Here is a 24,644-nt window from a genome sequence, read left to right on the forward strand (position 1 = left end):
AAATTCAATGAACTCAGTGCAGATAATAAATTTTTACAAGAAAAGCCATTACATCGAATTCGAACTCACAGTGAGTGATTACATTTCCCCTCTATAAAACGAAGTTGGCTTCTGAATTACATGCATGGTACAAAAACAAAGCCGAAAGTTTTTCCTCCTCTATAACCCATCCAGGACCTGTGAAAGAAGAAGAAGTGCTTGAAAGAAGAACTTAGAGATCATATATTCTAATACGAGAGTATCAAATTGAGATGGTGTCCGTGTGCTCATATTCTTCCAGAGCAGAGGTTCCCGTTGATGGGTAAATCCAAGCCAAAATTTTTGTTCTTTATTATGAAGACCAGAAAATACTTTGTGGATCCCCACTTACAACTTGTGAACCCCTGTTTTCTTTTCACACCTACGTGGACCCTTATGTGGTCTTCTATGGACCCCTGGGGGTCCACCTGGACCACTTTGGGAACCTATGTTCTAGAGCCATAAAGGATATATGATAGCGTGGATCATATATGATATTTTGAAAGGAGAATCGCTTGATCACGGTCTTAAATGTGTAAATGTATTTCTCAGAGAAAATGAGTTTCAATTAATCACAGATGCTAGTTAAAACATAAGTGAACACTTCTTGAACCTAAAAAATGGTATAGAAATTAAATGTATCAACCTTCAGCATTCAGTTTTTTCAGCTCTTGTAATTTCTAAACTATTTTAATCCTATCAACTTGGTTATTATCAAATGTGGTTCAGTGTTAAAAATTAGAGAGGAAACAATGTCTCACTTTGCCTTGAATAAATTAAACATAAAAAACCCTTAAAACTTCTACATTTTAAATTATATTGACTCACAATTATTATTTTTTCTCACACTTTTCATCGTGAAAAAATACAGGTTGGAAATAATACCTAACTTGCTTTAATAACTGTGCCAGATACTCAAATAGATATAAATCACTAATTGTAACTTTTATACAAAAAAAGCACTTGCAACTCTTAATCTGTAAGTCATATCAACCCTGATGTAGTCACATTCTATTCATCATTTCACAAGAAACGATACCTTATTTGTCCAGATAACAATGTTTAGGTTTTTTCCCTTTTCGATTCCTGTTTAACCAGCAAAATCTTACATGCTAAGTTGTGCAACTTTTTAACACTTACTAAGTAGAGGATGTTTAGCTGTTACCCATAGGATAAATATTTTTTAGATGATTAGAGTTTGATAATTTTTAAGCTATCTTAACTAAATTAAAAAGTGAAAATTAATTTATGCCAGTTAAAATTTAAACTGATGTCTCTTAGCGACTTTTTCGTAAACCACATATTTCATATTTTTATGAAAAATTTATATCGGGTGATTTAAAAAGTTCGTATTTGCATTGTTTTAAAGGAATCTGAAGAAAGAAGAATTTATTTAATGCTACAGATATGCAGGCCAGTATGCTCATCAGAAATTACGACTTGTCGAGACTATATCGAGAACTTTTTAAGCAAATTGAAATTTTTTTTTGCACACAATTATAAAATTCATTTACTCAAAGATAATTCCTCAGAAAAAATAAATTTCAGTAAATATTTATTATTATTTTTTTATTTCATTTAATAATAATTGAAAAATTTATTATTCTATTTAATATTTCGATTTTTCAGAAATTATTTGACTGATTTCCCTCAAGTTTTGTATTTTGCTATGTAAAATGAGATGCTTTAAGAAACTATGTACAAAACTGTACACTTTACAATTCAAAATTGTTTTGGCTATTATTAAATAAAATAATAAAAAATAATAAATATTTGCTAAAAATTACTTTTTGCGTGGAATTATTGGATAAACGAATTTTATTATTGTGTAAAAAATGTTTCAATTTGCTTAAAAGTTCTCGAGATATAGCGAAAAACGTACAAAAGTAAAACTTTGTCCAAACTTTGAAGCGCTCTCCTGACCAAATTTGAAGCGCTCTCCTGGGACAATATTTCCCAGATTGCAGCTACCCTCTATATTTTGGGTGTCAGAAATCCGAATCCGTTAAAAAAAAAATCACGTTTAGTCAGAGAAAGTATGTTTTTGTAACTTAAAATATCGTCTGCAGTTATTAATTAGCATATTTGAGGTCACCCCCTCGAGCTGTTAAGATTGAGTCTTAGAACGTGAAGATCCGATCATTAGATCAAAAGTTATTCAGGGTGGTCCATTTTTTTATTTTGAGCACTAAACATTAAAAGGGAAAATTCTGCGAGTTCACCCAACCTTGTCAATTGAGATTTTGAGCGAAATAATTTGATTCGAAGAAAATTCTGAGGAAAAAGTCAAAACAACCCTTATGATCTTATATTATGAAAAAGAAAAGCCCGGAAATTTCACACAAAGAAAGAATCCGAAAATGTGTAAAACGTTGGAAGCTGAATATTTTTATGAAAATAAGTTCTATTTTATTTGGTTTTAAATCAGGCGCAAAACTTCTGCAGCCACTTAATATTCTCTGTTCCTATTTTTTTTCATCTTAAAAATTCAAACCAAAATAAATAAATAAATGAATAAAGTATTTAAATCTAATACAGTTACATTTTAAAGAATATTTACAATTTTAGATAATATTTACAAGTTTTTCAACACTTTTCTGAATATTTTTATCAACAGAAATTGAGAAAGAATGAAGGCAATGTTTCGAACAACGATTGTTTTAAAGTGCACAACAGTTACGTTCGTTATTTCAAACGGAATGTAAGAAAACAAGAGCGATTCGCAGCTATTTACAGTCGCAAATGTTGAGATACTTGGAAGACGTGCGCGGAATAAGGTTTCAGAGTCTAGAGTAAAAAAAAAAAAAGTAATATTTTTCTTCATGTTTTAGCTCCATTAGAAATCGTTTCGGTTGGTTCGTGTTCCTGCATGCAAATGGTACGATAAAAAGGAAGCGCTTCAAATAATTTTATAAATATACACAGTTTTTTCGAAGCAAAAATTCTCATTGCATTTAATGCTCTTCAGATAATTTGGACATAGTTTAAAATCAAAACTTTTTTGAGGATAATCGCACTCTCAGAACTTTAGCCAAGGGGGTGGGGGTCAGCCCCTCCTAGCAGATTCATTTTATCTCCTTGAAGATTTTCAGAAAAATTAAATTTCATCAAATAAAGTTATTATGTATGCTTGTTAATCTATTATATTAAAAAACTTCATACTCAGCTCGCTTTGTTCTACTTATTCCCTTAATTGCTGCAATAATTTTTATTTCTCGCATCCCGGTTTCTTATTTAATTTCACATGTTTAAACCCCGATTCTACTAAAATGAAATTTAAAATTTAATCATAATCATTTNACAGTACTTTTAAATTTGCAAGTATATATATATATCAGAAAGGTGAAAGAATTCTAAGAGCTGAAGAATTTTAATTATAAAAAATATTAAAGAACTGTAATGTATTTAAACTTAATTGCTATGAGCACTGTATAATAACTAATAACTGTATAATCACTAAAGAACAATGCGCGATCCCTCCTACGTAGCACACTCACAAAATCTTCCCGTATTGATAGAATTGATTGCTCGAACATTTATTTAAAAAGGGTGACTTCAAGACTAAACCGATCGTTTAACCTTATGATAATCGAAGCTCGTGAGAAATTATTCAATTTCAAAATAATTGCTATCGGTTGAAATTCTGTTAAATATGGAGGCAGGGTTCTAAAAACTCACTCTGGTGAGTTCGAATATAGTACTTTATCATGTTTTATCCAATCCTTGCGAACAGCTTACATTCAACTAGCTCATTTGAGTAGATACTCCAGTACTGTCCGACTCTCACGAGAACTCTTTCAGACACCAGACTCGTGAAGTGTCTGTTATTGAGGCTATGAAGAGAAGCCTCCTGGAATAGGGGGTATGAGGTTAACCGTTTCGTTTTGGTTGTTTGGTTGGGAGAGTCAGCTAATCATGTTCAACAGACATATATGATGTTGCTGTGAGGTTAACCGTATGGCTTTGGTTTTGGTTGGGAGAGTCACGTCATTTCTTCAATTGGATATTTGCAAGTGATGTCACGCGTGGGTCAGCCAATCATATTCGACAGTCATGTTGACGTTGCTGGAAGGTATCCAATAAAGTTTTACCCGAAATTTGATTCAGTGTGATTTGGTAATAAACTCCCGCCTTGAGACTGTAAAGTTAACACGCTTAGACACAACCATGTGATTAGTTGCAACTACCCGATTCTCCCTCATTAACGATGGTATTACTCTTGTCATATAAGTGGACAACTTTAAACTTTTCGTCTAGAGAAGTACAGTACAACTAGCTTTACTTTATATCTGATGTTGCATGTAAAATACCACTTAAGATATGGTGTTATATAGACAAAGAAAAAAAAATTCCCGCTCATTTTTAGCCGCAGTCTTTAAAAATAGCTAAAATTACTTTAAAAGATTTTGATTATATTTTAGAAGTATCTCAATAATTTGCTATAGTTTTAGGAAAATGATTATTCTTCTCGAAATCATATTCCAAAACAAATACTAACATCAAAATTTGAATATAATCCAGAACATTTCAAAAAATTTGGAACTTCCTGAAGCGCGACTCTTTGGATTTTTCACTCAACTATTCATTTATAATTTGTTTAAAACCATCTGTTTTTTGGCACAGTTTCTGAAAGTATAAAGCAATGAAATTGTTTTGCAAACTACTTTTTATGAATTTAAAACTATTATTTCAGTTTAAAATTTAATGTTTATTAAGTTCTCTCATGTATCTTTCAGAGACGTAACCTCATTTGCTTATATTTATTCTAGTTAAAAATACACTCTCTCAATAAAAAAGTTACAAGTTTATAAATTTTCTTCAAAAACTTCTATCTACGCAATAAAGTTTATGGTTCAATGTTGAACAATGCTGGCATTAAAAAGTGGAAAACTTGCTTTTATGGCTCAGTGACAATATAAGAGTGCTTTTCATCTCGCAGAAAGAAGTTTGGGAAATATTGTGTCAGCAACATTATTTTTTGAAAATGGAAGTTTGCCAACTATAAAATTTTGCAACCCTGTATACAAAAGCTTGAAAAAGAAGGATTCAGAAAATTGTTTCAACGTAGACAAAATAAAAGTTGTTTCCGAATATATTTTTTAAAAAATATGTGTCAAATTTAAACTACTTAGACACAGTAACATTAATTTTTAAAACTAAGTTGCGCTTAAAAACTTATAATAACTATAAAATAAGTGTCTTAATAGTATGATTTATTATCGATTTAAATCAATTTGTTTAATTGTAAAAAAGTTTTATTGTGATGCAGCGTGAAAATTTGGGAATTGTTTCAATTTTCATGGTTGCTATTTATTTTAATTTGCAAAAGTCAGTTTTGCTTACAATTTCGGAATGATATTCTTGTCTGTCAAATGGTGTTTTTCCTGCATATTTACGTATCTAGGCTACTCTCTTTGAAATTAATTTAAGTTGTTTTCAGCATCTCACTTTCATCTAAATAAAAATTAGCTGGATTAGCTGCACGGAAGTAACGTATTCTAATTAGCTTCCAGAGGTGCTCCAATTCCGATATTTCAGGCTTAATCATTCGAACCAAATTAAGCGAAGAACAGCGCTTACTTACTTACACTTTACTTATAAAATAATTACGGATTACGTCCTTATGATAGCGGTGTGTATGAACTGATTATATATTTCTTCTAGAATAAATAGACAGAGAAGGGGAAGACACGAAGCTGCAAGTCCGTTTGCAATGTCTGTGCCTCCTATTTGTTCCTAAATGCAAGGTGATTCATAAAAAAATATACAGTTTAAATGTACTATAAACCAAGAACAAGGTAAGATATTATATGTTTCTTGCAACAGAATGATATAGGATTATTTTAAGTTTTGTTAGAGACTGTCTCAGACACTCTAGGTGTGATTCCTTAGTCACGTGACGCACATTGAGCTAGCAATCCTTTCCGTCTATATGCGCGTTAAGGTATCTGAATCAAGTTTATCGATGGTGATCAATTCCGTTTAGTTTTAACAGATGACGCAGCATTGATCACCAGTGGGAAGATAAATAAGCAAAATGTTCGCGTATGTCACTGTCCCTAATAAAAATTAATACCATATAATTCTGTTGCAGGTAACATACAATATCTTACATTGCTCTTGATTTATAGTGCATTGAAACTGTACATTTCTTTATGAATCCCCCTGTATACTAATGTCATACTTATAGCAATGCTTTAGAATTCAGTGGGTGTCATTGTGGAACAACGTGGAAGTCAATGTGGGAACCTGAGGCTTAAAATTAAATATTTGAGTTCAGGTTTACCCAAACAATGTTTTTTTAAATTTGAAAAAAAATATTTGATGTGTATGTGATTTTATTTTGGCCATCATGCTAACAATGCTGATCTTTAATAAAGGGAAGTGCAAATGATTTGAAATGTAATTTGATGAGATGAAAGCCTTACCAGAGTTCTGATGAGATGATTCCTGTGGTACCTAAGATTGGAGGTGAATGAGAATATGTCTACGATGCCTTCGTCGTCCAGCTGTTGGCGCAAGGAGTCGATTGCTACGTACGTTCCGGTTCGACCAACGCCCTCGCTGTGAAAGTAAATCATCCAATGACCAATACGTTAAAAAACAAATGTTAAGAATTATTTGACAAAAAAAAAACATTGAAAAAAAAATCACAAAGACGGCGAAAAAAAAACTGCGAAAATTATCTTTTTAATTCGCATTGCTCCAAATGAAAAGCTGCCAGAAAATTACTAAAGTGCTTTTGAAAATTTCAGTAATTTCCATACAAAAGCACAGGCTTGATTGAAGCCATAGGCATTTCCATTTTGTTTTTCAGTGAAATCAAATTAGATTTTAACCGTGCTCAAATACACCGCTAAGCCTTATTTGCGGCAGTAAATTTGTTCGACTGGGATATCATTATTGTCAGTAATTATTGAACTTATGAACAGTCATATAATCAATAGATTTTGTAATTTGGAGGTCTGAAAATACGCAAGGCTAATTCATGGGTGTTTATAGAGAATAAGTTATCTGAACTTACCTACAGTGAACTAGAAGAGGGCCCCTATCTGATGAGTAATGCTCGTTCACTCTTTTTATAAACCTGAGAAGCCAAGATGGTTGACCGGGACTCAGAAAATCACTCCACATTAAAAAATGGAAGTGTAAAATCTCTCGTTGGCACACTTCTTGGTTCTGAAAAAACATAAATAGAATAAACATGTTGTAGGCAGATTCTAAATTTATCGAGCAAAGATCAAAATGAATGAAATACAGTACTTATAAATTTGCAAGCTTTTCAATGATTACCCCATACTTTATAGATAAAGTATACAAAGAAGAAAAGAATTGAAGGTTCAAGGTCAAGTAAAATAGTAAATTTACTATAGATATGTATAAACAAATGGGGAACAAAAAAGCAAAAAAATTAAAAGAGAGATTTTAAACAAAAGAATGGTAAATATAAAAAAAAAAAATTTTTTTTTAAAAGAATGAATTAAGTATCAGAAAAATTAACAACGAAAAGACATAATATCGTCATCAACTCACACGATTAGTGACTACTGATATTGTATTAGTATAGCCAAAGCAAAAGATATCAATACAATAATGTGAGAATACAATATAATAAAAAAGCAAATCAGAATTTAAATATGCTTTTTTTGGATGAAATTGAAAAATAATACGTGTTTTCTAAGCTCAAAAAAATTAATTTTTCGGATATTTATATAAAAATGAAAGTGTTTTCTCCATAAAGAAAATAAATAAAATGCTTATCAATATTCAAGCTCTAGCATGAATTTAAGTATCCGAATTGTTTTGAACTTTCTATACTCAAATCACTTACCAAGTTTTAGTTTTATAGTTTTATTAGAAGTCGAGAAATCTTACGAGCAAGGCGAAGAAATTTGATCTGAGAAAAACAAATTGAAAGACTAAACTTAGAATAAATATTTTTAAATAAATAACTTGAATTTGCAGACGATTCCAATTTAGAAAATAAGTGTGTTATTTTCTGTTCTTAGTGAGAGCAGTTCAGTATTTTTGTTGTATCTTTGGAAGTTTCTTGAGTTTCGTCTTATACTATGCGTCCAATTGCTCAGAATAAAACAGGTTGCAACAAACGATATTTTCAAAAGCAGGAAAAAGATTCGAAAATTTGTTAGGAAAAACTTTTCAGACCCTTTAACAGGAACTCCTGTCTGGCACTGGTCTAACGAGTGATAAGATTCTAAGATATGAAATAAGTAAACTTGAACGTAAAGATGAACCCAGAATGGAAATTAAAAAAAGGCAAATTGGGGATAATATGTTGATTTAACTATCTCTTGAGCGAATGCATTCTTGTTAACAACATTGATTAAGGGTTTAACAATATTGTAATAAATATTTTTGAATGCTCAAAAGCGGGTGTTCAAAGGAGAAGGGACCAAGGGAATGATGATCTTCAATTACTTAAGGAGGAAAGAAATCGGGCAAGATTCCGCAGGCTTTTTCAAGTATTGTATGATCTTCTCAAAAACAGACTTTCCCTAAAAAGAATATTTTAATCTCAAAATGATCTTGCCTTGACAAATTCTTATCTGACTTGAACAATTGGAGAAGCGTTGAAATTGCTAATAAAACTAAAAATCCGTAGTAACGGTTTCATACTTCAGGCTACTGATTCTACACGACTTTCTACAGGCTCAATTACATCATATTGGATTTGCTGACTTTCTTGGAAGAACAAGTAGACATGAATGGCGAGCATCTCTGGAACTGTTCTGTACTCCAAGAGACCCTCACTACTTTTTATTTCAAGACATTCTCCACCTCTGGATCTAGCTCTTTTTGTATTAAACTGCGAGATATCATGCTTGATAAAGCAATTCATAAAAACAATGCTAAAAGACTTTTGTTTACAACTATACAACTGAATATAATGTGATAAGTAAATACTTTATATATGGACATATTGATGACAGAAATATAACGTAAAATAAATGATTGAATTAATCATTAGTTACAAAAAATACTTATTGTGTTAAAATGTATCTTGATTTTATTTAAAATAGAGTAAATTAATTAAAATGTTGAATTTAAATGCTGAATAAATTAAAATGTTTTAAGAAGGATAAAAAATGGACAGTTTTATTATTTAACCCAGAAATATTTTATTATACAATATCATAAGGGTAATTTATCTTTTACTTTCTAAAATAAAATTATGAAAAATTTGTAGACCTGGAAGCTAGCCGAAAATAATTCCGCTGTGAAGCGGTTTTGATGGGAAACTGGCTTTTATCCGATTACCGATTTCGTAAAGCACACTTTTCCGCTACTCTAGCATATCGGAATCAGAAATCGAAATCGTAATACCGCACGATTCCGGCAAAAGTGAGGCTTCCAGTCCGGACTGGCTTCAATCAATTAAAATAATTCATATATGTTAATCTGGCAACAACTTATTTTTTTCCTTCTATGTGAGCTATAATCGCATTGACTTGAAACAGATAGCTTTAAAATTCTTCTCCCATGTCAACAAAATCTTCTAAGTCTATTCGTAGTGCAGCTGTAAGAAACAAAATTATGCACTTAACTTCAGTTCTAACAAAAGAATGCATTACTGCGTGATGTCATGGCTCCAACGCGTGACGAAGTTTCTCGATAAGCTTAGCACAAATTTTTTTTTGCTTAGTCTAAATAGGCTTTTAAACTCATTTTCAGGACAATCGAAAACTTTAAATTTTTAGGCCGATTAATCCTCTTCTTTATACTGTTTCTATCATGCTCTTCAGTAATAACTAACTAAATAATCGAAAATAACGCAATGTGTACCTCTAAAATAAACAAATTCTCTCGGAATAAAGATTTTGCCAAGCTTCAATCTACTGGCATGAAAATCTTACTTGTTCTGTTCAGAATCTCTTCCCGAATGGAATCAAGAGATTGTAATTTACCAAGCTGACATTCATGAAATTCTGACGTCACGAGAACGTCATTACGACCGGAATTAGATTCCGTGAAGTCGTTAATAGTGAGTCGAAACACGTGGAGAAACTACAATTAGTCGATCTTGCATGCTATGCATAAACTTGTTACTATGCATAAACAAATATATTCTAAAAAAGAGTTTACGAACTGACAACAAAAATAATAAACAATTGCTTCTTATTACATCGACTTATTTTTATCGATTCTTTTCCTAACATAATAAACATTTTTTATTCTTTTTATATTTTCATCTAAGTTTTTACGAACATAAATAATAAAGAAATTTTTTGTTTCAATTTAGCCCATTTTTATCGATCCTTTTCCTTTACATAATAAAATGTATTCAATTAAAAGTTTTAACTGATAATAAGGAAAGTAAATAGTTCTTTTCTGCTTTTATTTATTTTTCTTGATCATTTTCCTATGCGTTTTAACATATATTTATTTTATTAAAGTTTTCACGAACATAAATAATAAAAAAAAGTTTTGCATCAATTTAACCCATTTTTATCGATCCTTTTCCTTTACATAATAAAATGTATTCAATTAGAAAATTTAACTGATAAGAAGAAAAATAAATATTTCTTTTCTGCTTTTATTTATTTTTCTTGATCTTTTTCCTTTGCGTAATAACATATATTTATTTTATTAAGGTTTTCACGAACATAAATAATAAAAAAAAGTTTTGTTTCAATTTAACCCATTTTTATCGATCCTTTTCCTTTGCATAATAAAATGTATTTAATTAAAAGTTTTAACTGTTGAAGAAGAAAAATAAATATTTCTTTTCTGCTTTTATTTATTTTTCTTGATCATTTTCCTATGCGTAATAACATATATTTATTTTGTTAAAGTTTTCACGAACATAAATAATAAAAAAAGGTTTGTATCTGTTTAACCCATTTTTATCGATCCTTTTCTTTTACACAATAAAATATATTCAATTAAAAGTTTTAACTGCTGAACAAGAAAAATAAATATTTCTTTTCTGCTTTGATTTATTTTTCTTAATCATTTTCCCATGCATATTAAAATATATTTATTCTGTAAAAGATTTTAGGGACCCTCTAAGGAAATAATAACGGAAGTCAGACATTTTTAATTACCTTATCTCGAAGATAAGAATGCAATAAATCACAATTAATGATAAACCAGTTTTAATAATGTTTTAAGAAGACAAGAAAATTGAACTTAATTTACAGAAACACTGACATCTTGAAGTTAATTTTCAAGCTAGGTCATATCATTACTATCTGCCGCTTTTAAACATTTCAGTTTTTGACATTAAACATTTAATTAACGTGACAGCAAGATTTATTTTTATTTAATTAAATATGCTGAAATCTTTAATAAAATTATTTTTCTTTTTTACGGTACTCGGAAATTAATGATATTAATTGTTTCAGCATAGTGTTATAAGAAAGATTTAATTTCATTAATATTTTAGCAATCAATTTCAACATTATTAATAAACTAATTAAGTGCGGAAGAGTTTTTTCTCCAACTTTGTATTAGTTGAGCTAAAAATTAATAAATTAATTTACATAATAAATAATGTATCTTAATCATTAACGTTTTGAATTTATATAGGAAATTTATTTTCAAATCTTAATATGATGCTTGTTTTAAGGAAAATTATATTTTCTTTATTAATTCTTTTGTACTATTTGCTTTAAGGATTAATTACTCAGTTTTAGAAGAAAACTTTTCCTAAATAATATAAATTAATTGTTTGTCGGTAATAGAAGTTTCATGATGTAATATTAGTATTATTGTTCTTCAGAATAGTTATAATTAGAAAAATGCTAATTTTACAATACTTAGGTAAAATTCTTATTTGGAATAAAAATATTGAATAAAAATTATTTAGCAACTTGTTTCTTATTTATAAACAATTTTTAGCATAGGTCTAGGTTTCATTGCTCTTTCCTTCCGAAATTTTCAGTATTAGAAAAAAAAACCCTGCTGTTTGTTTGTTGTGTTTTATAGTTTATCATAACACGATGCGTATTAAATAATGAGTATGAAGGAAATATAATTTAATTGCTTTTAAAATAAGTTATTTTTATTTTTCACTGAAATAGCGACAAATGATGCAATTAACTTTTACAAATCAAATATTTTTAATTCTATTAATTTGATTTCTAAGTCAGGTACTTAATATTTTTTTATGAACTATTCATCTTTAAATTTAGTTTTTTTTTTAAAAATTAATTCCAAAAATATATTATTTTTATTTATAAATTAGTTGTTTTACTTTAACTAGTTTATTTTATGTGTCAAGGTATTTACTACAGAGTACATTATGTTAATTTACATATTTATTCGGATTTTCAAAATAAATTAGCATTATTACACATCGGACTAAATTTGGTATGGTTGAGTTCTATCTTAATTCAATACGATAATTTTCATTACGAACATAAAGAAAATAGTTTTGTTTTTGATCATTAGTTAAAATAAAGAAATTAAAAAAAAACAGTTTTGGTATTCTTATACACAATGTTCTATACGCACGATAAAATTACACTATTTCGATAACTGTGTTATTTTGATGATAATTTGCAGCTTAATCATATTTTGGGTGTTCCGTACTGATCACCCTTAATACTTTAGAATGCTTTACAAAAACGTACACAATATCGATCACAAACTACAATTTAAGTAAGAGAAAAACAATAAATGCAATCGCACTCTATTAAACTGAGGGAAAACATCAAAGCTTATTTGATAACAGGCGAAAATTTGCATGAGAGTTTTTAATGATGACACTTCAACTTCTTTTTGTTTTCTCTGACAAACCAGTAAGTTTTGATGAGTTTCATCCCGCCTTCCTTAGTAATGATTCATTAGATTTTGATTGCGTTTTGTTTTTCTATTATTATATTCCGGTATTAATTTGCGATGCCTAAGGCGTATAGTTATCGAACTTCATTTTTGAAAAGGATTCTAATAATATATAGTAAGAATTCATTTTACAAACTAGTCTGTATATAAATTTTCCATCTTTCACACATCAAATCATCAAATTCAGTTTCTGTCCTAAATGCTGCTGTTTAATGAGTTTATAACTGTTGAAGTATTTTAAAGAAAGACTTACTCCAATTTCATTAATTCCTTAACAATTTAAAAAAAAATTTGAAACTGACATTTGGCATTATTTAGTATAAATTTCTAAGATTTTTTTGGCCAGCTAAATAATCATGAGAAGTAAATAAGTTCGTATTTTGAAAAATATTTTCGTTTGTTTAGTTCAGAAAATTGATTTCCGAATTTTTACATTCCTTTAGCTAGAAGTTATTCGTAAAGATTGTTTTATTCATTTAAAGCTTTACGTAAGGAAGAAAAAAAAGGAAGAAACTAACTGTAAGAGAGATCATGTTTCATATTTTATTCCCTCCTGTTTGGAGATGACTAGTTTTATTTTATTTGAAGAATGTGAAGAAACAGAAATAAACAGAATTGTAACTGACAAAATTTATTTTCAAAGTGAACTGATTCTTTATTACTAAGGGAACTAGAAAAACAAAATATACCGTTTGAATATTTTATTATTTGCTTTGAAAATAACCTATTTTAAAAGTGAAAGAAGTTCCTGTTTAAGTAATACAAAAGTAAAACATGGACATTTGATTCAGGATTTATCGTCAGAGTCTTTTATTTGTTAGTAAATTTTTGTTTCTACGTAAATAAAGATGTAACTTTAAATTGCAGCATAGATTCTTCCATTTTGACAATTCAACACATTTTCTAAGTGTTAGAGGTCATCACCACTGCTTGCTCCGTTCACTAAAGTACCGGAACTCAGGGTGCCGGTACTTTTTACCGTAAATTGATATGAAATTTTTTGCAGTGTATTTGGGACAAATAATTTTTGGAGCTTCCTTGTATGCATACTTATAAATTTCAGTGTTTAGAGACGCGAGAGTTTTAAATCCTATATACTAACGAAAATTTAACAAATAGATCCGGAATCAAAAACATTAAAACCCGTTTGAAAATTGCGTAAGTGGAAAATCAGAAATATTTTCGAACTTTTTTCGGGTACTTATTATGTTCTATTTTCACGCTTAAATATATATAAGTTGCAATCACTAAAGGATAAGGATTACGGCACAACTTGTACAATGTACATGCCAATTGTTAAAAAAAAATTAAAAGGTACCAAAATTCTATTCCAACTATCAATTTCTGATAGCCAAAATTAGCACAAAATTTAGCATTTAATTAACTTTGTTAAATTTGAGGCATATTTTTTCTTATTAGTGAATTTATTCAACTGATTCATGAAAGCTAAAATTAACTTTTTTCTGTCCAATTAGCATTGTTGTTGAGTCAGCATTCTGAGGATTGTCAATAATTTCCTTTAATGTGTGCTTTTTATATGAATAAGTTCATTTTGGTGTTTAGAGCATTTTTTTTCATCCAATTTTTATAGATTTGTGTTTCATCAACAATTTTTTACAAATTCCCTAACAGGGCCGGCAAAGGCTGGTTGGAAGGGCACTGGGCCCATGTCCAAGAGTTCGTGAGTTCGATCCCCGCCGGCCGAAGACTCCCCGTGTCGTAAATGGTGACTGAATCACGTTAAATCTGTCGAGTCGCAAAGTCCTCCATGTTCCCATAACAAATCAATACCTCTGGGGGTACTCATCCAGGAGTTTCCTTCTCTTCTGGATTGGTTCGAAGTTATCAGGCTACGGGGTTGAATATCAGTAGTCGTAAACCCAAAATTGGGTTGGCTGTTCAATGACGGATATAAAATAAAATAAAATTCCCTAACAAAAATACAATTGAAATATTTTATGCATCTTTAAAAATTTTCCTTTTGATAAGANTCCTCCATGTTCCCATAACAAATCAATACCTCTGGGGGTACTGATCCAGGAGTTTCCTTCTTTTCTGGATTGGTTCAAAGTTATCAGGCTACGGGGTTGAACATCAGTAGTCGTAAACCCAAAATTGGGTTGGCTGTTCAATGACGGATAAAAAAAAAAAATTCCCTAACAAAAATACAATTGAAATATTTTATGCATCTTTAAAAATTTTCCTTTTGATAAGAATATGCAACATATGCCTTTCCATAGTACTACATTAGGCAAATTAATTTGGTAAAAGAGAAAAACAATCATAAATTGCTCTTTATTTATGATATGCCTATAAATATTGATAAATGTAAATTGTGTTTTTTTAATAACGACTAACTCTTGGCGATGCTTACCTGAATGAATCTTAAAATTCTACTTCAACTTCTAAATTAAGTTCAAATCTAAACATTTTATGCCAATCAGTTACGTTATTATGAATTTTTTAGATTTTTGAGCCTTTTTAAATAATTATTAAAGGCAAAATCATGTTTAAACATGATGAAACAATCATACAACTACTTAATTGCATGTACTTGTCTGAATATAACATGTCTTTCAGTACCATTTGCCGAATAAAGTCCTAAAATATTTAGTTCATATGGTACTTTATAGTTTGTTTAGCATATTCAAGACCAAAATTATTAGAAATAAACTTTTCCCAATTAATCGACACAATACTATACATGGTTGCTATAATTAAAGTAGAAGTGTTTGAAACTGTTTAGCAAGAATACTGCTGAACCAAATTTAGCTTAATTAACATTAAGTGCTGTTTAAACTCTGAAAACTTGAATTTAAAGTTTTGTACTTAATATTGCACTTAAATATTTTTCCATTTTAGTTAATATTGAAAAAAAGAATTTGTGCTATTTCGAAATAATTCGAAATAGTATGAATTCGTGCCTTTTGAAATAAAATGATTCACATTTGTAATGATTTATTCTCAGTTATTTTCAAAGGAGAGAGAACATTTGTATAGAGTGTCAGTTTTGTAAATTATTTAAATAACTTTGGTTGGCGAAAGTAGTTATTCGATTAAAGCATATTTTCTATCTAAGGGAGATAAATTCAATTTGTTTGCAAAAGTCATAACTCATATGTTTAGCAATTAGACGAACTTACGGTGCGACAATATTTACCGAAGCAATACGAGAAATTTAAAGGCATAGATTTATAATAGTGAATATAATTAATTGGATTCTAAACTTCATGTAAGTCACAGCGTATTTAAAATATATTTAAAGTATAATTCGAAGAAAACTTATGCGATAGTTATTAAATAATTACTTTTTTGTTGACTCATGTATTTTATTTTTTAATAAGCCACGAAAAATAATTGTTCAAAACCACTGCTTCACCGTTTGTTGTCGGTGCCATCAAACCGATACATAATATGATCATTAAAGATCTCGATTATTTCGTTGCCACCAGCTTAAAACTAATAAGCTAAAATGTTCTTTAAGTTACTTATTTAGTACCAATTTAACTTTATTTAGCAGTAATATTTATGTACCATCATTTTTTGATATTGTAATCTTGACAAATTACTNTTTATAATAGTGAATATAATTAATTGGATTCTAAACTTCATTTAAGTCACAGCGTATTTAAAATATATTTAAAGTATAATTCGAAGAAAACTTATGCGATAGTTATTAAATAATTACTTTTTTGTTGACTCATGTATTTTATTTTTTAATAAGCCACGAAAAATAATTGTTCAAAACCACTGCTTCACCGTTTGTTGTCGGTGCCATCAAACCGATACATAATATGATCATTAAAGATCTCGATTATTTCGTTGCCACCAGCGTAAAACTAATAAGTTAAAATGTTCTTTAAGTTACTTATTTAGCACCAATTTAACTTTATTTAGCAGTAATATTTATGTACCATCATTTTTTGATATTCTAATCTTGACAAATTACTTCGAGGTAATACAAAAAAAAGATGAATAAATAAATAAAAGTTACCTATCTGTGTTTGGCTTATTTAAAAAATAGTTTTGTGATAAAAGAATAGTTTTATTTCACAATAAGAAAAAAGTTTTCTAAAAATGTACTCAATTTTTCAAATTGTTCTTAATTTTACCATTTAAAATGCCAAAATATATTTTAGGTTATAAACTATTAAATAGAAATTTTTTGATTGAATTTCCCAGATAAGTTTACTTTTTTCAATATGAAAAAAGTATAAAATTAAAAAAAAACATATATATGAGCTCAGTACAACGCTATTTTTAAAAATAAAAGCTTTAAAGAAGAATTAAAAATTTTCTTTTGTGCTTTCTGTTGACGTAATTAACTCTTTTATAATGAAAACTTTCATGTCATTTTTGAATAGCGATTGAAAACTAGGAAGTTGATTCAAATAAATAAATATTAGTTCGCATTTTCCAAAAGTACTTTTTTCTTGCAATTAATAGTTTTATACTAGTTAATTAATCTTTACTTTTTCTACAATTTAGTGAATTTTGATGCATTCAACTACCATAATTAACTTGGAAAATGGTATTTTATATCTATTTATTTGAATCAATTGGCAACGTCCCAACACTTCCCTGCAATTAACGATTTTCAAAATAATAAAAATGCAGGTTCGTCTCACGTTATTTGATCATTACAATAAAAAAAAACAATAAAAAGTTCTGATCTTTATGCAATTTTACGTTACTTCTTTGATTAAATAATTATATCTAAGAAATAATAATCACGGAGCTCGTGAGTTTTGAGCAAATATTCGCGACTTAACTCATCTTCCGAGAAAACGACATCAACCTTTTCCCCTTAGGAATTACGTTATTTTTTATCTTCGAACTAAACTAATTGGTTCGAAATGTTTCAAAACAAGCATTCGTGCGTTTTATCTATTGAAAGTATTGATTGTGAAAGCAAAACGACGCTTTGAAGTTCGTTTAAAATTGTTTTTTCATTTCAATTTTTAACAATGTTCTTAATTAATTATTTAATTCTTCTGTTACATTTCTGCATCGCGTAAAGGAATTTAAGATACATCTTAAAAAATTTCACAAAATATCAGGAAAATTTAAAAACGCATTAGAAAAAATCTAAAGCTCCCTAAATGACTATTCAAATTAATTAATAGGTTTTTTAAATTTACAATTAAAACTCGAATTTGGTACTAATTTTTAAATCTTTTATTCTGAGTAAAAACATTTTCATATATTTATTACTAGTGGGCTCCACCCTCTACTCACTAACACTCGCCAACCTCTAAAAAATATCTCACAATCTTACTAGGTTTGCTTTGCGATTTCAGCTCACTTCACTCGCTATCAAGTTAGACCTGTTTGGAATGTCTCATAGTATTCGACAACATGAATAACTACAGAAAAAACCTTAAAACAGAAATAATTGCTAAAATTTTATGATACGTAATTTTGATGTAAGAAACTGAATAAAGTGTGGTTTAGGCTTAACAGTGTTAGTCTTATTCCAAACCTATTAATCACTTAGCAACTTTCGTAGCAAATGTTGAAACACAAATAAAACACAATTAGCCATAATATTTCATGATATTGATAATCACTCTTTGGCATCAGCATAAGATTAGCTTTTATGATTTAAAATCAAAGTTTTTTTTCAAGTAAATAAATAAGAATACGGTATGTATATTACACCCATCAGTCGTGTCACTAAAATCCATGACATGCATACGGAACAAACTAAACGAACCCTTATATTTTGCCCCAAAAGAAGGTATTAAACGACCTTCCATCTTTTTACTTGTTCGAATTTTTTTCATAGGTTTGAGTTTTCTTCTGCTAAAATTATTCCTCACCGCCATATAATTTCATCTATCTATCGCATCTATCTGCTATTTCCCCTTCATCTACCGACATCGACTTCTGAGAATCATTCTATATTTTGAAAAATTCTAATCTAAATTATACTTCAATTATCCAATACGTTCCAAATGTTTGCAAATCTGTTCTAATTTAATTTCTACATCTATTCCTTTGGGATTCCTCGCTCACCCGTTTTTTGTCTTTACCTTCTTTATTTCATTATCTTGTTCCAACAATCGTTCTTCGTCCCCCATTTTTTAACCCATTTTGTTTCTTATTACAACGCGTTTGTCTAGTTATTGTTCTCCTTTCATTTTGCGTTTTGACACTGATGACGGTTTATGTTTATAAAGCTGAAACTATGGTATGCCCATTTCTGTACATTTATTTGAGTTTTATGTACGTTGTTTCGCATTATTCCTACGTAGAACAAAATACACCCTATCCTTACTCGCATAAAATGAGTAATTAACTTTAATAATGTCATTATTTAAGTTTTTTTTAATAAAAAATTTCTAATACAATTCATACTTTTTATAGATGCTTATAAACATCTTACAAAAACTTTTAGTTCATAAAAATCATTGTATACTAAAAATGATTAATGTATATGAAAATGCAATATTCTATGAACAAATTTTATATGCTAAATATTATAATTTTTTTTATATTTGTAGCAAAAAAAAAGTTAAATTTCGTCCGTTAATGCTTCGAAGGATGAAGTGTAAAATATTCTAAAATGTGCCTTTTTCAGTCATATATTTTATTCAAATGTGTATATTTAGATGATAGATATATTTTGAGCAACTTTTCTCAGGGTATAAGAGAGTCTTATCCTTTTCAAAAAAATGTTTTAAGGAAATGGGTTTTCTCAGTTACTTTACATTTTAAATTTAGTTTTCAGGAATGTTTTTGAAATATCGAGTAAAAACTGATACAAAGCACGCAGACTTATTTTATAGTAATGTAAAATGAAAGTAGCTTTTACTATATATTATATAAAAAGTTTTTATTTTCAGTGAGAAAGAAAGTTATTGAATAAAAAAGATAAAGTATCTTGCTTAGTTCTATCATTATATGATAAAAATATTGCACTATGTAATATTGTAATAAGCAAATATGTAATTTTTTTCAGAAGAAAAGACCAATTCATGTACAGTTAAACACACACAAATGATTAAAAATGTATATACTTTGATCAAAAATTTTACTTTGATCAAATGAATCTATACTAATTTACGTTATACCAAATTTTAAGGCTCTATCTGCAACTGAACTAAAAATATCTTACACTTAATCTCAAAGCATTACTTGTCTGTAAAAGGAGTTTAAAAGTTTGCGGATTGGTCATATTCACATACATGCTTTAGAAAAAAAATTATAACTTTGGAAGTAACTGGGTTATCAAAAAGAACTTTGTCAAATTAATTAGAAGAAGTTTATTACAGGTTAGTTTATTCTTTTCAAGAAATTAACTATTTTGATCTGAAGCAACTTTGAGACCGCTTTAAATATAATATGATAAAATGTATTAATAAAGCAGGTATTAATCAACATAAGCATTTATTTGTTGAAAACAAAAAAGAGCTCTAAACAGTCATAAAAAATTATTTTATCAATATCAAATTTAATGCATAAATTTATAATAATTAAAAATGAGTTGTGCAATTGAGATGTGATGGACCTTCAACAATACATATAAGCATCCTTTAAAATCATAAAGGAACATTTTAGACAATATGACGTTTAGACGTTAAGAAGAATAAAGCCCTGCTTTGTCTAGTAATAGCCATCTGGTAAGTAACAGCTATTGTCAAAGTCTCCTTTTTTTGGCATTCAAAATGGATTGGTCGTGGAGAATTTAGAGAATTTATTAACAACAATTGATAAAATCAAAAAAATTATATCAGCCATATAATAGTTTTCAAATTTTAAGTAAATGCTTTGAACCGTTCCGTGGAGAATCTCTAAAAATAGAATTGTCGATCGCATCGCAAGGTTAATGAGAAAAAAGATATTAAAAGTTATATTTATTGAGAAGATGATTAAATGAAACATTAATTCAAATTATAAATGAAATGAAATAAGTTTTGCTTATTTTCTGCAAGGAAATTTTGTTTGATTAAAAAAAATACAGCAAGCATTATGTAATCCTTAACAAAACGTACGCGCATAGAGTGAATTTGCAAATGATTTTCTAACTTATAATTATTAAGCAAAACATGTCTGTGTCGTATATCAAAAGAAAATAGAAGACGCGTGCAAAAGTATGCACGAGCGAGAGGGGATTTTATTAAAATAATAATTCAATGAATTTGAAAGAAGTTATAGAAAAGAAACAAAATCTATATTTTCTATTTTATCCGTTAGTTTAATTACTACACGTATATTTTTCTATTTACTAAATAACAAAAAATAAAATAATGAAATGATTATTTTTGAGAGATGTAAGTAATGAAATTTCTTGTAATCATCGAATTTTGAAGATTCAAGTAGATGGTTTTTCATAAGTAAAGCATCAAAGCCTCATCATTTTATATCTTCACTTAGAAAATTTTCTAAATTTAGTAGTTTTGTATTAAAAAATTTCCTTTTCTAGCAAATTGTAGCTAGAAAATTATTAGAATTAGCAGATATTTGATTCTTTTTCATCACTTCTTTTAAAATTAAAAAAGAAAATTGAAGTAAAACAAAAAAAAATGTTAATTTTTTAACGGTTTCAAATAAGAAGAGATAATATTTTCTGGGATCATTTCAATTGCTAGTTGGTCTACAAAATATATTCTGAAATTTTTCCAGTGTTGGTGAGTTTAATAGTAAGGACTTCTTTCTTCCAAAGTTGATTGTTCAATTTTCAACTGAAATTTAATTAAAATATTTATACAACTAAATTTAATAGTTGAGAAATGTCAGTTAAAATAAGAGTTAAACGAAGTCTTTTCATAATAAATATCTTATTTTTTATGGAAAAACTTAAACGAGTGTCTAAAATGCGCTTAGAATATAAAAGGGAAACATTTTCCCGTTAGAATTTCGTACAATATGAGTCAAATATTCAAATGACCTGTCGGTTAAGATAGTGAGCTATGATTGATGAAGTCAAATAGAAAAGAAATAGGAAGCACCACATTATTGCATATCTGAATTTTCACTTTATGTAATGCAAAATTCAGTTACGTTGAGCTCGCAACTAGTTTCCTTGCTGATGGCGCAAAATATTAACATTATTCAATTAGTTTTGATAGACAGAATAGGTATATATTTCTTGATTGGAAAAACTTACTTTGGAACACTTTAGGAGTAAAGTTCTAAGAATGTAATCGGAACACTTCTTGAAACTGATAAGCGTCACACTGAAATAACCAACTTCTAAACTTTTCCCGTCAGACCAATACTGAGCACATTTTTCCTGAAAAATATAAGATAAAAATAAGAAGTCAGTGAAAAATACGAGAAACTAATTATCCATGAAACAACACTACTTATTAATTTTTAAAATAAGCATTTTATTATGACATGAACTTAATATTGAATCTAACAGAATGATGGGAAAATAAAGTCCGGATCATTCGTAATAGCTTATGATATAATAATAAGATTTTTATACACAAGGAGATTTGTTATTGTTTAACGAGGTAATTCATTAGTGAGGGCGATAATTTATTTAACGAAATAAGACGTGAAAATGCAAATTCTCGGAATAAACATGTTTTTTTTCTCCTTTCAAACTTGATTCCTAAGATATGAAGGAGTGGGGAGATGCAATAAGGAAATTATTAATATTGAAATTTAAAATAACAAAGATTAAAACGCTGTAAAAAGTCTTACATTATAAAATTTAAAAAAAAAATCATTGTTGAATACCCCCCTCCCCAATTTTTTTTTGTTGTGATTTAAATTTGCCTTTTAATGCTACTGAACAATCACCCGTATTTATTTGGCAGGTTACATTTAAATTTCAGATACCGTAATTTAAAACTACATTCATTAACCCCTTAACGATCGGTTAATTTCCAAGAAAACAGTCATAAAAGTGCCTATTTTTTTAATCCCTGCATCCCTGATTAGTGCTGACATCTAGTTTAAAATAAACTAACTGTCTACAAATACCTTAAAAATATCCTGGTACTGCCATCTGGTGTGTAAAATGGGGAATAAAATGCTTCCCAGCCAAAAGAAATGAATTAGTTTTATCTTATTGGCGCGTTACTACTGAACACTCCAGCCCGGAAATATCACGGGAGCAAGAAATGGAGGATGAAACCTCACCCCGTCATTTTCATGGGAGGGAGAAATTATTTTGTTAACATCTAAAACAGTTATTTATGTAATTTAGGGTATTCTTTTCACTGTAAAAACTGTGTGTTATACCTACCTGAATTTGGTGTTGAAAAACTCCAAATTGTTATTTGAAGTTAATATCGAATCTAGTGTTCATATACACGTTAAAGGGTGTAGTTAAATATAAATTATTAAATAAATGATAAAGATTACACTAAACACTCTCCTTTCATGAATGTTTTTGTCAATCTTGGAGTGTCAAACGATAGATGTTGTTTGTTTAAATGGCGAGAATTCGATTTCGCCTCTCACGATGTTGAACATTCGGCAGAGATAGAAAGTACGTTAAAAAGGCATTTACTTTTTTTGGTTGTATAATAAAAATATAATTATTTTCACATAATAAGGTATACATAAATTTGTCTATTATAATAAACAGTTTTATAAATTTTTTATTTTGATTCGTTTCGATTTTGTTAAGCCTTGTTCGAATTTGTATTAGTATTCTCTCTGTGCTGTGTGTTTGATTAAGAAACTAATTTTTTGCAACAAACTAACTAACATGCAGCCAAAATCAATGTTTCTGGATTTGTATTCTATTGTGAAAACAGTGATTCTTATGTGTATCGTGACTCTTATGTGTATCACATCTTAAAGTAATTATAAATTTTAGTGTTCTGAATCGCAAAAATAGTAGCGATTACTTTGCACCTAGTCATCATCATCATCACTCGATAGCCCAGGGTGGGTTTCGGCCATCTCAAGAAGTTTTTTCCAGGCTAACCTTTTTCCTGCTAGCGTTTTCCAGTTTTTAGTTTTTAAGACCCAAAGGTCTTTTTCTAGGCCATCTACTCATCTCAAATTCAGCCTGCCTCTTTTTCCTTTGCCAACTGGTCTGGCATTGAAAACTCTTTTTGTGGTACGGTCTTTGTCGATTCTGATAACGTGTTCTGTCCATTTTATTCTTTGTCGTTTAATAAAGTTATTAATGTCAGGTTCATTATATGAGTGATAAAGCTCTAAATTTGTTCTTCGAGGCCACACGCCATTTTTATTTAAATTCCTCCAAAAATACTTCTCAAGACCTTTCTCTCAAAGGTACCCAACATAACCTCATCCGTACTAAGTAGTGCAAAAAAATAGTGTGCAGTGAAATACTTAGACTGCCAAGAGTTACGTAAAGCGTCTTATTACGCTACTTTGATGTAAAGTAGTTGCCATTTTTGTTGTAGAAATACACTAGAGATTTAGATTAAGATTTCCACTAAAAAAAATTGAAAATCTTATCATTAAATTAAAAGCTATCATGGGAATCCATTTCAATTTTTGTGGACTTTTGTACTCTAACCAATACGATACATCTGACGTAAAATATTTTTATTAATTCATTTCACTCGGGGTTAATTAATTCTTGCATCGCAGTGTTGTTAAAGCTACAACCTTATATCCCATGATTCAAGAAACCTTTAACTGAATGTTAAAAAAATGTAAATAATGTAAGCAATGAAACGTTATGAAAGAAAATAAGGAAAGGTAATAGAAAGTTAATTATGCCTTATATGTAAGACAACGATTATTAAAATATCGTGCAAGCAAACGTTATCTATTATATCGAGTGTATTGATGTAAATGTCTGGTAAATAACTTGACAAATTAAGGCGAAATATTATTTAATTATTTATCTATGATAAATAATTAAAAACAAAATC

At 28.9% G+C, this 24,644-nt stretch overlaps 1 protein-coding gene across 4 annotated transcripts in view; it reads right to left on the reverse strand.

Annotated features, from left to right (window-relative positions):
- The window catches only part of LOC107441786 (tyrosine-protein phosphatase 69D), a 521,936-nt gene that overhangs the window by 28,427 nt on the left and 468,865 nt on the right, over window positions 1-24,644 (reverse strand). For all 4 annotated transcript variants that reach the window (XM_071183655.1, XM_043039328.2, XM_071183654.1 and 1 more), the window contains 3 exons: window positions 21,938-22,063; window positions 7,043-7,197; window positions 6,447-6,582 (listed from right to left, as the gene is read on the reverse strand). In XM_071183655.1, coding sequence (XP_071039756.1) covers window positions 6,447-6,582; window positions 7,043-7,197; window positions 21,938-22,063 — 417 coding nt within the window. The remainder of the gene's footprint in view (window positions 1-6,446; window positions 6,583-7,042; window positions 7,198-21,937; window positions 22,064-24,644) is intronic.

The sequence above is a fragment of the Parasteatoda tepidariorum genome, chromosome 7 (assembly GCF_043381705.1).
Source record: "Parasteatoda tepidariorum isolate YZ-2023 chromosome 7, CAS_Ptep_4.0, whole genome shotgun sequence".
Classification (NCBI taxonomy): Eukaryota; Metazoa; Arthropoda; class Arachnida; order Araneae; family Theridiidae; genus Parasteatoda; species Parasteatoda tepidariorum.